This window comes from Podarcis raffonei, chromosome 5 (genome assembly GCF_027172205.1).
Source record: "Podarcis raffonei isolate rPodRaf1 chromosome 5, rPodRaf1.pri, whole genome shotgun sequence".
In the NCBI taxonomy this organism is placed as follows: Eukaryota; Metazoa; Chordata; class Lepidosauria; order Squamata; family Lacertidae; genus Podarcis; species Podarcis raffonei.
The window spans coordinates 100,607,252-100,619,859 of NC_070606.1; the positions used below are offsets into that span (position 1 = coordinate 100,607,252).

General features: G+C 52.4%; 1 protein-coding gene across 1 annotated transcript; it reads right to left on the reverse strand.

Annotated features, from left to right (window-relative positions):
* Window positions 1–2,986: 2,986 nt before the first annotated feature.
* On the reverse strand, window positions 2,987–11,739 carry GMNC (geminin coiled-coil domain containing). Its single transcript, XM_053390872.1, has 5 exons — window positions 11,657–11,739; window positions 10,799–10,991; window positions 7,055–7,140; window positions 6,368–6,484; window positions 2,987–3,955 (listed from the first exon to the last, which is right to left on the reverse strand). Exons 1-5 carry the CDS (start codon window positions 11,657–11,659, stop codon window positions 3,317–3,319), a joined length of 1,038 nt encoding a protein of 345 aa, XP_053246847.1. The 5' UTR covers window positions 11,660–11,739; the 3' UTR covers window positions 2,987–3,316.
* Between the last annotated feature and the right edge of the window lie 869 nt (window positions 11,740–12,608).

The window sequence follows — 12,608 nt, forward strand, 5'->3', positions numbered from 1 at the left end:
TTTCCCATTGCGGCACCTGTTTGGCCACTGTGAGAGCAGGATGCTGGAATGGATGGTCCATTGGCCTGATCCAGCAGCTGCTTCTTCTGTTCTTATATAGCAGGATCAGGAAAGACCTTCCCCTGGGGAGCTACCACAATACTGTGCTATAAGCATCAGGGATCCGACTTAGTGTAACGTTGCTTCATGGGTACGTTCATGGGGTGTCTATGGGTTTCTCAAGACAAGGATGGTGGGCAGTTGAAAAGAGGCAGCAATGATTCTCAATCCTGGTTACTGGAAACCGTAGGAGGGGAGAGCTGCTCTTGTGTTCGAATCCTGCTTGGGGCATCCTTCCCATTGGGGCATCTGCTTGGCCACTGTGAGAACAATGAACATGGAATTTAGGCTTAGTTCTCACTGGGGAGGTCAACCTGCTTCTGGGCTACATTGCTTTTGACTGCAGGCGGGGCTCACTTGCTCCTTATTCCTCTACAAACACACACAATCCCTGCACATAAAAAAATAAAAAATTGTCCAGTAGCACCATAGAAACCAGCTAAGTTTGTTCTGGGTCTAAGCTTTCGTGTGCATGCACACTTCTTCAGATACACTGAAACATAAGTCACCAGACCCTTATATATAGTGGGAGGGTGGGGTGGGGTTTTAGGAGATGGGGGATTGACATGAAGACTGTTAATGACTGCAATTAATCCTACAGGAGAAAGCAAGGGATAGTATGCAGATGATTAGCATATATAATGAGACAGGAATATACTAATCATCTGCGCTGTGGTCTAAACCACTGAGCCTAGGGCTTGCCGATCGGAAGGTCAGCAGTTGGAGGGTCAACTGTTCAAATCCCTATGATGGGGTGAGCTCCTGTTGCTCTGTCCCAACTCCTGCCAACCTAGCAATTCAAAAGCACGTCAAAGTGCAAGTAGATAAATAGGTATCACTCTGGTGGGTTTCCATGCACTGCTCTGGTTTCACCAGAAGTTGCTTAGTCATGCTGGCCACATGACCTGGAAAAACTGTCTGCGGACAAACGCCAGCTCCCTTGGCCAGTAAAGAGAGATGAGCGCCGCAACCCCAGAGTCGTTCGTGACTGGACTGAACTGTCAGGGGTCCTTTACCTTTACCTTTAAGGTGCTACTGGACAATTTTCCATTTTTATATATATTTTGACTGCGTCAGACCAACACGGCTGCCTACCTGAATCTAATCCCTACACATGTTAAGGAGAACAGCTCTAATTGTCTAAGTGCCAGGAACACTTGCACACAGGGAAGCGTTCAGTTACGATGGTTGCCATCCACATTCTGCAATGTACAGCCCAATCACAGGTCTATCAGCTTACAGAGAATTAGGTTCCACTTCAGAACAAATTTAGGAGAACGAGGGATGTAGAGCCTTTTCAAGCCTGGCATGATGACTGAGTTGAACGAAGGTGTTCCGGACACACCAATCTCTCTACAACCTGCTTGTGTTGTTAATAGCAATGTGAAGCAGAACTGGAACTTATCTGGAAGAATTCTGGAATTTCTCTGAAGAAGGGAAAGATGAGTTTCCGTTATCCTAATTTAAGACCTCCCCCCCCCCCAAGTATTCTCACTGATTGATATTTTTGGATTTAGTGACGCTAGAAACAAAGCAAAGTTAATGGTGAATCTGGAAAGTTAACGTTTAACATAATTGCCTTAAGATGTGTCAGTAGTGTGGCTAAAAAACAAAAAGAGAAGCAAAGAAATAAAATTGCATTTCACACTCAAAACTCAAAATTCTTGATTTGAACTGGGGCCGGAGGGGAGAAACAGCTGCGCCAAATTCTGTTTCCGCTTTGGTGGGGAGTCTGCTCCTCCTCTGCCATTATTCTCATGCAGCCGTGGCACTGATGTCTGTGGGCCTGGCAGTGTCTCCAGCCGGAGGTGATGTGACTGGTCAGGACTGGATTACACATTTGGACAGGCTCAGAGTAGACCCAGATCCCTTCCAGCTCAACCACCCTTTGCTACAGTAGGGCATTTCTGGCTGTGGGCGCAATGTGCTCTGGTCACAAAGACGCAGCTGCAATGAATTGTGGAAACTGTACAATTAGCAGCAGGAAAGAAGAAACTGCATTTCAGTTACCCAAAGACAACTGACCTGGCAGTGTCTCTCCACAGGGAAGTGACAACTGCACTCTCAGTTCTTTGCAGGGTGGAATCTCCTTGCCTCCACAGTCGGAGGCAGCGATGATTCTCAATCCTGATTACTGGAAACCACAGGAGGGGAGAGTTGCTCTTGTGTTCGAATCCTGCTTGGGGCATCCTTTCCATTGGGGCATCTGCTTGGCCACTGCGAGAACAGGGTGCTGGACTAGGTGGGCTCCCTCTGGCCTGATCCAGCAGCTTCTTCTGATGTTCTCCATGCTTTGGTTTATGGCTCGTCTTACATCTTCCTGCACCGACAGCCAGGCCTCCACTAACTTCTCCAGGGGGTGTTAAACATGACACCCCCAACAGCACACGGCTCTGGGTGGAAGGAGAGCGATCCATTTGTGGCAAAGCAGTAATGGGCAAGGGCAGCACCGATAGAGGGGGAAGTAGGTGGCCTGAAAGGGAAAAGCCAGGTCCTTCAGTGCTGGAGGAACCAAGTTGTCCTTCAACTGGAGCAGCTCATTTTTGTCGGAGTTTTCTGGCAAGACTTCAGGGCTCTTCTTCAGGTGGCAGCGGGGAAAAGTGCAGCTGCTGGGATGTATCTTGCCTCTCCCTGCTCCAGAATGAGAAGGGGGCAGGCAGGCACCCATGTGGGCAGCACTTCAGGGACTTCATTGCCTGCCGCTGCCAAAGCTCATCTGACCCACGGATCTCCAGGGCTGAGCCTAGGGCCCAGCAGCAGGTACAGAGCGCCTCTGAGCATGTGCAAAATGGATTGCCATTGTTACCTGCCGGGCAAGCTATAGAATATGGCAAGGTTTCTGGGTCTGAAGAGGAGGCCTCCTCCTTGGATAGAAATCACAAAGAGGTTTCCGGCAGGAGTCATGTAGCTTTGCAAACTTGCACAGAGCATCACCTGCCTGCGGTCCACCTGCTCACTGCTCGTGGTTTGACTGTCCGCATCAATCAGCCTTGATCCATAGATGGGTGGCTGCAATTTGCCTCTGGACAGTGAGCTAGATTTCCACAGCTACGTCTCAGACTAGCAGTAGCAACGATAATCCCAGGCCCTCCCATTCTCAATAGAAATGCAATAGGGCCTTTAATATTTTTTATCACTCTTAATTTGTAAACACATTGTTTTCCTGGCAGTGCTGAGGTGGGTTTGGGGTTTGGGGGATGGACAGGGAAGAGATCCTTCACTCAGGCTGCTTGGGTACCCAAGTCAGCTTCCACCCTCCATCCTCATCCCGGCGCACGAAAGCCTGTCCCTGGCGGAAGGTGTGCGTTTTGACGTTGCAGTGGGGGCTCAAGGAGGTGGTGAAAGCCACCTCCGTTGGGCTGGGAGAGGCGTCCAACCAGCAGGGCAGCCCACAAGGCAGTGGAGGGTAATTATTCTCAGGCAGTAAGAAATGGCAAGATGGGTCGGGTGCATGACCCAAAGGCTCTTCTCTCATGCCGCTCGTCCTGTCTGCGGACAGCAAAGTGGCACACCTGTAAACAGCTGGCTGGCTGTCATTGCACCCAAAGTTCGTTGCCTCGGGTGGGTCCCCAATGAAAGAGCCCAGAGGAAGCTCCGGGGTCAAGGCACTGTAGTTAGCTGAAGCAGGCGACTCGTCAATCGTGTCAAGGTCTTTGAGGCCCAGCGTCCGGAGGACCCAGGTGTCCACGTGGGGGTCGCGTGGCTCTTCGCAGGCGGAGAAAGAGCCCAGCAGGTTCCGCCTGGCCTTCTGCGGGTGGGACGCCTCGCGAGGAAGGGGGAGGCCTTCTGCTCTCAGCCTCCGCTTGCCACTCTGGAGAGGGCTGCGAGATTTCTGGCCGCTCTGCCGCAGCAGCTTCTGTTTGAGAGGGCAGCAGAGAGAGGGGACAGAGAACATCTGATGAGCAAGACTGAGAATATTGTGCAGTTTATAAGCATAAGAGGCTGGAAGGGGGAGTCTGCCTAACCAAATACACCAGTTACAGGTAGGTAGCCGTGTTGGTCTGTTGTAGTTGAAACAAAAAATAAAATAAAAATAAAATAAAATTCCTTCCAGTAGCACCTTAAAGGTAAAGGTAAAGTGACCCCTGACCATTAGGTCCAGTCATGACCGACTCTGGGGTTGTGGTGCTCATCTCGCTTTATTGGCCGAGGGAGCCGGCGTACAGCTTCCGGGTCATGTGGCCAGCAGGACTAAGCCGCTTCTGGCGAACCAGAGCAGCGCACGGAAACTCTGTTTACCTTCCCGCCGGAGTGGTACCTATTTATCTACTTGCACTTTCGAACTGCTTTCAAACTGCTAGGTTGGCAGGAGCAGGGACCGAGCAATGGGAGCTCACCCCGTCGTGGGGATTCGAATCACCGGCCTTCTGATCGGCAAGTCCTAGGCTCTGTGGTTTAACCCACAGCACCACCCGCGTCCCCAGTAGCACCTTGGAGGCCAACTAAGTTTGTTATTGGTATGAGCTTTCGTGTTCATGTATCTTGAAGAAGTGTGCATGCACACGAAAGCTCATACCAATAACAAACTTAGTTGGTCTCTAGGGTGCTACTGGAAGGAATTTTTATTTTATTGTTTCAAATACACCAGGTTTACCTAAGCCCTGTAACTCCACTCCTGCCCCTGTTAGCTATGAGGGATTGTCACAGGGGTGGGACGAATCACAACACTAGCTGGGGAGTGGAAGATGCACAGGATTCATCAAATTTTAAGGGCCTGGTGTTTCCTGGTGTGTGTCTTCTGCAACATGTTCTTGATGCAGGAAATAGTGCATTGGGGTGAATTTATCCTGCTTTACTGAGTGTTCTGTGATGCTACTCCAATGCTATGCGATTCCTGCTGTCTGGAAGCACTATAGCACAGCAAAAGACAGACAGATCCCAACAGCAACATTTACAGGATTTCAGCAGGACGTTACAGGGCAACCATCAACTGGAAATGAAGCAGTATGGACATCACAGAACTTTTGCAGATGCAAGCAGTTCTGAAAGTGGGATTGTGTGTAACCGCCCCAAAAGCATCCTGAGCACAAATCATCATGGATGTGCAATGAAAAGGAAGTCTGGAGGGTCTCCAGGTGAATTTGGAAAGGAACTGGAAATAAAACTGCCGATATCATCATGCCATTATGCAAATCTATGGTGCAACCTCATTTCTGCTCCCCTCACCTCCAAAATGATCAAGGGGATGAAGTGAGGAAAGATCAGCATTTGGGATGTTTTAGTTTTGAGGCAAGGCAACTAAGAGAAGCAGGACAGAAGTTTATAAAATTATGCCTGGAGTAAATAAATACAGTGGTACCTTAGGTAAAGGTAAAGGTACCCCTGCCCGTACGGGCCAGTCTTGACAGACTCTAGGGTTGTGCGCTCATCTCACTCTATAGGCCGGGAGCCAGCGCTGTCCGCAGACACTTCCGGGTCACGTGGCCAGCGTGACAAGCTACATCTGGCGAGCCAGCGCAGCACACGGAACGCCGTTTACCTTCCCACTATAAAGCGGTCCCTATTTATCTACTTGCACCCGGGGGTGCTTTCGAACTGCTAGGTTGGCAGGCGCTGGGATCGAGCAACGGGAGCGCACCCCGCCACGGGGATTCGAACCGCCGACTATGCGATCGGCAAGTCCTAGGAGCTGAGGTTTTACCCACAGCGCCACCCGCATCCCTACAGTGGTACCTTAGTTCTCGAATTCAATCCGTTCTGGGAGTCCATTCGTCTCCCAAAAGGGTTCGAAAACCAAGGCGCAGATTCCAATTTGCTGCAGGAGCTTCCTGCACATAATCGGAAGCTGTGGAAGTTGCATTGGATGTTAGGCTTCCGAAAAACATTTGCAAACCGGAACACTCACTTCCCGGTTTGAAGAAGAAGAAGAAGAAGAGTTTGGATTTGATACCCCGCCTTTCACTCCCCTTCAGGAGTCTCAAAGTGACTAACATTCTCCTTTCCCTTCCTCCCCCACAACAAACACTCTGTGAGATGAGTGGGGATGAGAGACTTCAGAGAAGTGTGACTGGCCCAAGGTCACCCAGCAGCTGCAGGTGGAGGAGCGGGGAAGCAAACCTGGTTCCCCAGATTATGAGTCTATTGCTCTTAACCACTACACCACACTTGCAGCATTCGGGAGCTAATTTGTTTGGGAGCCAAGCCATTCAAGAACCAAGATACCACCGTAGAGAAAGAATGTTCTTATGTTCTGAATGGGTCACGTGGCTATGTCTCACAGGCCTTGATCTCTCTCTCTCTCCTCTCCCCTTCTCCCTGCCCTGGTTACCTTGGTTTTCTCCTCTAACTGCTTGACCAGAGCTGAGTTCAGGAACTGCCTGAGGTGGTTGTTCTCCTCCTGCAACCTGGCCAACTCTTCCTCCTTCTGCAAGAGGGTGTCTTGAAGCTGCGAAACACAGAGAAGGGTGAGGACGGAAAGCTCTGCAGCCCTGTAACCCAAACTGCTAACTTTGCACGGGTGCCTTTGGAACCCGACACCCAGCAGGGAACCCGAGGGAGCCAAAGAGATCAGGCATACGACTGTCCCAGCCTCACTTCTGACTTTTTCTATTCTCTCGCCGTGTATTTGAGGAGATTCCTTTGAAAAACGTAACCACAAAGGCACAAAAATGTGTGCAGGAGGGAGGGGAAAGTCAACAGCGAACAATGCGCAGGGATTAAACACACAGGATTAGCTCCATCACAATGCGGGGTTACCAGTTCATCTCCTTCTCCATTTTCAGAGGGGATTTCAACAAGGCAAGAGAAATAAAAGGGTCCCCTTCAAAAGTCATTCCAGCTGCATTTTATACCTTGGGGCAGGTGAGCATGTAAGATCTGCGCCATAACACTGGCCAGCAATGCTTAAACTGATATTCTCACGCATCCTCCGAATTCAGCTGCAATAAATAAACCCCGGTTTTCGGCATCAAAATCCCAGCCGAATTTCAGACTGGTGTAGATTCACAATTGTTACCTGTTTGTTCCTGTAGAGTTGCATGGAGAGCTGGTCTCCAGATTCTGCATCGTCTTGGAGGGAGATGCCCAAATTGCAGAACTGATCTGCAGCAACAGAAAGATCAAAGAAATCAGGGAGCTGGAATTGAGGGTTACAAGAATGTGAGGATGAATGGGACCTTCATGCATGTTGGGTTCCCCTCAAAGAGGGGTGGGGAACCCACACACCCACACACCCGTTCACTTATTTTTCCTCTGTATCACCTGAAGAAGTGGATGCTTTAGCTGAGATTCCTGCTTTGCAGGGGGTTGGACTAGATAACCCCTGGGGTGCCTTCCAATTCTATTATTCTATGCCTGCAGGCACTTGGGTGGATCCTAATGGATCGAGACAAAAGTCTCAATTTTTTAAAATACATCAATTTACCATTGTGGAAGGGCATACTCCTGCATAGGCCTGGTGGAACAGAAAAGTTTTCAGTAGGCATTTAAAAGTTGGCACACAAGGTGCCTGATGAATTTCCAGTGGCAGGGAATTCCACAGGGCTGGGCCGGTGACACTAGACCAGCGGCGGCCAAACTTGGCCCCCCAGCTGTTTTGGGACTACAATTCCCATCATCCCCTGACCACTAGTCCTGTTAGCTAGGTATGATGGGAGTTGTAGTCCCAAAACGGCTGGAGGGCCAAGTTTGGGCATAACTGCACTAGACGCTTGGTTTCTCGCTGTTGTCAAACGAGTCTCGCCGACTTGCGGAATGACCAATGGCACTCCTAAGAACCTGAGAAGAGCCTGGATCAGGCCAATGGATCCCATTAAGTCCAGCATCCTGTTCTCACAGTGGCTGACCAGGTGACTGTGGAAAACCAGCAAGCAGGATTCAAGTGCAAGAACAACTCTCCTGTCCTGTGCTTTCCAGAAGCTGACGCTCAGAAGCATCGCTGCCTCCGGTGATGCTCCTGCAGGTGATCTCAGTGATGGAACTGGGATATCAAGGTTCAGGCACCCTGGGCCAAAGTTGCTCAGGGCTTTGTCAATTAATAGAAGAACCTTGATTCTGTAAGTGGGCAACCAGCGAAGATGCTTTAACAGGGGTGCCGCATGTGTCAACGGCGTCTTCTGAGCTACAGTCCGGTGTGGCGGCTGCACAGTCCATCCCAAGAGAAAGCCCACCCCTCCCTCTTTCCCCATTAAAAATGAATTCCGTCCCCTAAATAATACTTGATCACCAAGCTCTCTGCTGCAGTTTGCCAAACATCTCCATTCTGAGCTGTTCTTGGCATCCCAGGACCAAGAGGAGCTGGAGAGGCCTGGAGTACCTTTCAAGGCCCACTCAGACCACAAAGGCAACGCAGCCCCTCTCTTGCACCCCTTGAGGGGCTGGTTCCCACAAGCCCTTCACCCCCGCTCAGAAACCTCGGGACTCCTGCCGCCATGACATTTGTTCCCAGGAGCAGAAGGGTTAATTGGCCTGGGGTGCAAGTGTGTGGGGTGCAAGTGGATCTTGGGGGCTGTTTAGAGTCCAAAGAGTCTTCTCCAGGGCTTGATTTGCAAAAGGAGAGGGGCCCAGGATGAAAGAGGGACTTGGAGATGGTGCTCTCATGCAAGGAAACTGGCCTGTGCAGGAGAACCAGGTGCGCAAAGTCATCACTGCTGATGCTTTGCTGAGAGGAAGTAGCCACAGTATAGTATAGAATAGTATAGTATAGTGTAAAATAAAATAGGGACATGATAGTGTTGCCAGCCTCAGGCTTATCAGGGAGTGACCAGACATACCAGGGAGGAAATCAGTGTAGAGAGAAAAGGCAGAGGAGGGAGATCGAAGAACATAAAAACCATTGTAGAATTGTACAGCTGGAAGGGACACCAGGGGTCATCTAGTCCAACCCTGGGCAATGCAGGAATCACAGCTAAATAATTCCTGCTAGGTCAGGAATTCAGAAACTCAGATATGTTAGCTAGGCCCCAAATGGCTCCTTAAACCTGGGTTACAGTCACCAAAACAGAATGCCTGGTTGCCATTTTGGGGCCAGGCAGCTTGAGAATCACATTTTTCAATGCAATGTTTTGGTTCCTGAAATTTGTTCTGATCGTGCAGATAAAATATAACGGATGAAATTCTACAGGATGGGGTATTCGTGTGTGAAAACGGTCCAGACCTGAGGATCCCCAGACAGGCACCTCCAGATGGGAGAAAGACAGATAGGCCAGAAGACACGGAGGCCAGCAGTAGGTGGCGCCAGAGCCATCCTCTGGTTGTAAGAATGGAAGCAAGGATGTGGGGACCAGCTGGGGCTGGTGGGGCAGCACCCCATCTGACCTGATGGATCAGCCTCTGCGCGGCTTGGCACAGAGACCACCATTTTTGCAGTCCGTGTCCTAACTTTGCTGGCGGTGGGTGAAAGGGAGGCAGGCGCCCTCTGATTCTAGTCAAGCCAGAACTCTGGAGCCTCTGCTTCGCAGAAGTGATTCCCTTGAGCAGCTGTCAAAAAGGCTTTGGACTTCCAGGCAGTGAATAGTTCTGGCACTGCTTTGAGGTTTTGCTTGTGTGTGTGTGTAAAATCATTTACTAGAATAAAACAAAATAAATGTTTAAAAATGCATAATTAACTTATGGAACTCCCTGCCACAGGAAGCAGTGAGTACAGGACGCAGGACTAGATGGGCCTTTGGGCTGGTCCAGCAGTCTCTTCTTATGTTCTTCTATCAGATTGAAGACACACAACACTGATGCTGTGAAGGAATCACTAGTTTTTTGCTGGAAGTGAAATCCCATGTGGGTTTTCTAAAGGGGAGAGGAGACCAAGAAAGAAGATTCTAGCTGGTACCAGAACAGGGGGCGTTTCTGGAAAGATGTGAAGGTGGAGCATAGCCAGTTTGGCTAGAGGTAAAGGTAAAGGGACCCCTGACCATTAGGTCCAGTTGCGGACGACTCTGGGGTTGCAGCGCTCATCTCGCTTTACTGGCTGAGGGAGCCGGCGTACAGCTTCCGGGTCATGTGGCCAGCATGACTAAGCCACTTCTGGCAAACCAGAGCAGCGCACGGAAACGCCGTTTACCTTCCCACCAAAGCGGTACCTATTTATCTACTTGCACTTTGACGTGCTTTCGAACTGCTAGGTGGGCAGGAGCAGGGACCGAGCAACGGGAGCTCACCCCGTCACGGGGATTTGAACCGCCAACCTTCTGATCGGCAAGTCCTAGGCTCTGTGGTTTAACCCACAGCGCCACCCATGTCCCTCCAGTTTGGCTAGTAGCCATCTATAACCCTCTCCTCCTCCATGAATTTGCCTGATCCTCTTTTAAAGCCATCAGAGATGGTGGTCATCCCTGCCTCCTGTGGCAAGGAGTTCCACAGGTTACCTATGCACGGCAAGAGGAAGGACTTTCTTTCATCTGCCCTGGCTCTTCCCACGCTCAGCTTCATGGATTTTTGTGTTACGAGAGAGGGAGACATGCTTTACTCTGTCCACTTTCTCCACGCCCAAGTGGGTGGGTCCCTTCCAACTGATTTGGGAACCGCAGACAGGTCCCTGCTGCATGCATGCGCCGCCGCACGGATCCAGGGAAGCCCTAGCGCCTTCCTACCTGGCGCGCTCCCCGACGAAGAGAGCGAAGCTGCGAGCGCAGCGGCCGGAGGAGGAGAAGGAGGCTGGAGGGGGCGGGCCGAGGCGCGCAGGCGAGGCGGACCAAGCGCTCCTCCGCCTCCTCTCGCCTGCGCGCCCGCGCCGCGCCTGTCCGGCCGTCGGACGGCTCTTCCTTACCGGCGGCGGTGCTGCTGCTGCTGCCTCCCGGTGCCTCGTCGTCCTCCAGGAGTCCCGCGGCGGTCCAGACGGCGTCGAGCCACGTCTCCGGGGCAACCTTTGCCGCCGCTGACGTCGAGTGGGCCCAGGGGCGGGCGCAGACGGGGCCCCCCGCGAAGGCCGGCGGCAGCTCTGGGCAGGGCGCGGCGCTGCTCTGCCGGGAGGGAGGAAGAGGGGTGGGGTGAGAGGGAGGAGCGGAGAAACCCCCCTCGACGGCGGGGCGGGAGCTCCTTTGTCGGGCTGCGCGCCCAGGACCCTTCGACGGGATCCGGAACGAGGGTCTGAAACCCTCAGGGACACACACACCCTCCAGCTTCACCCCCCCAACAACACGTCTTCCACCTGGTGCCCCTCACGATGGTAGGCAAGCGGCGCCCTTGGACTGGGAAATTGGGGGGGCACCCCTTGCCTCCCCTACGGGCCCTCTTTGCAACTGCAAGTAACACACACAGCCCCCTACCCAAAAAAGTGCCCTGTCCTGCGCCTACCCAAAGGTGATGGGCGGGCAGCGGGCGGGCTTAGACGGGGCGGACTCTGCCAAAGCATTCCCCACCACCACCCGCAGGAAGCGCCCCCGCGAATGACCCCCTCGGTCCCTTACTAACGCCTCTCTCACCGGGCGTCCTGCCGAAGGCGCCCACGTCGAGTGGCGGGGGCTGCCGAGTTGCTTCTCCCTTGGGCTTCTGGAATCCGAGCCCGTCCAAACTCCCCGGACAGTGACACACACGCCAGCCAGCACATCCCGGGAGTTGGCACGCAGAAAACACCCACCCACACCAAGAGAGAGACCCTGCCCAAAAGGACCCCTTCCCGGCTTACCATCTGGCAGGTTGGGGTCGGGATCCGGTCGTCCCCCCGCCCTCCCCTTCCAACTCCGGGGAGCCTTCTCCAGCCGGCAGCCCCGCGACGGGACGGGCGAGGAGCAGGAGGCGAGTTCTAATCCAGCGGAGAGTGGCCCCCTGCGCGCGACGCCTCCTGCGCCCTGCCGTCCGATTTGGTGCGAAGCTGTCAAAGTGGTGACGAGAGAGCGCGAGCGAGAGGGAGCCCTGGCCCAGGTCCTCCTCACAAGGAAGGGGGGAATGGAAGGAGAAAGAGAGAAGGAGGGAGAGAGGGAGGGAGGAGAGAGGGAGGGAGGGGGCAGAGTTGCGCCTTGCAATCTGCAAAAGCTTCGCTCCTGCCAGAGAAGAGTCGGGAGCGCTGGGGCCAGTTTGTTGGGAAGCAGCGCTGGGCTACCTGGCCAGTAACTTTAGGCAAACCAAGAAGGCACCGGAGCATCTTTGATCCTCAATTTCCTGGGCTGGATTCCGAAACTGGACAGAAGGAACTCCAAGCGGGAGATGGGGAAGGCTAAGAAGCTGCGGTCCCTTGTTGGAACCAAAGGATGTCAAATCCAACCATTTCTTTTTCTCCACTGGGCCAGCAAGAAGTCAGCAGCTTCCAACTTCTTTTCCGGGGGGGGGGCACCTTTTTCACCCTGAAGGGTTTCAGTGCAAGGTTGAACAGGCACCTGGAGGTGAACGACATCAAGGTGCGCTGCTGTTCTGTCAGGTTCCCCTTTTTCTAAGTCCATGGCTTGGTTCTGGGTGATGCTGTCCTTGCAAGGTGGCATCTAGGTTTGAATAGAGGGTAAAAAGGGGGGGCGGGGTGAATTTCTAAACTGAATGTACAGCTCAGATATTTGCAATCAAACCACAGATACAGGCGAACTTGAGAAGCAACGTTAAGATTTCTTTATTCGCTCACAAAATGTGTTGTTGTTGTTGTTGTTTAG

Coding starts and splice junctions, on each gene's coding strand:
- GMNC (XM_053390872.1), bottom strand. Junction 7,141..10,798: donor CAGCAGCAGCACCGCCGCCG/GTAAGGAAGAGC, acceptor CTGTTGCTGCAG/ATCAGTTCTGCAATTTGGGC. Junction 3,956..6,367: donor AGTTAGAGGAGAAAACCAAG/GTAACCAGGGCA, acceptor CCTCTCAAACAG/AAGCTGCTGCGGCAGAGCGG.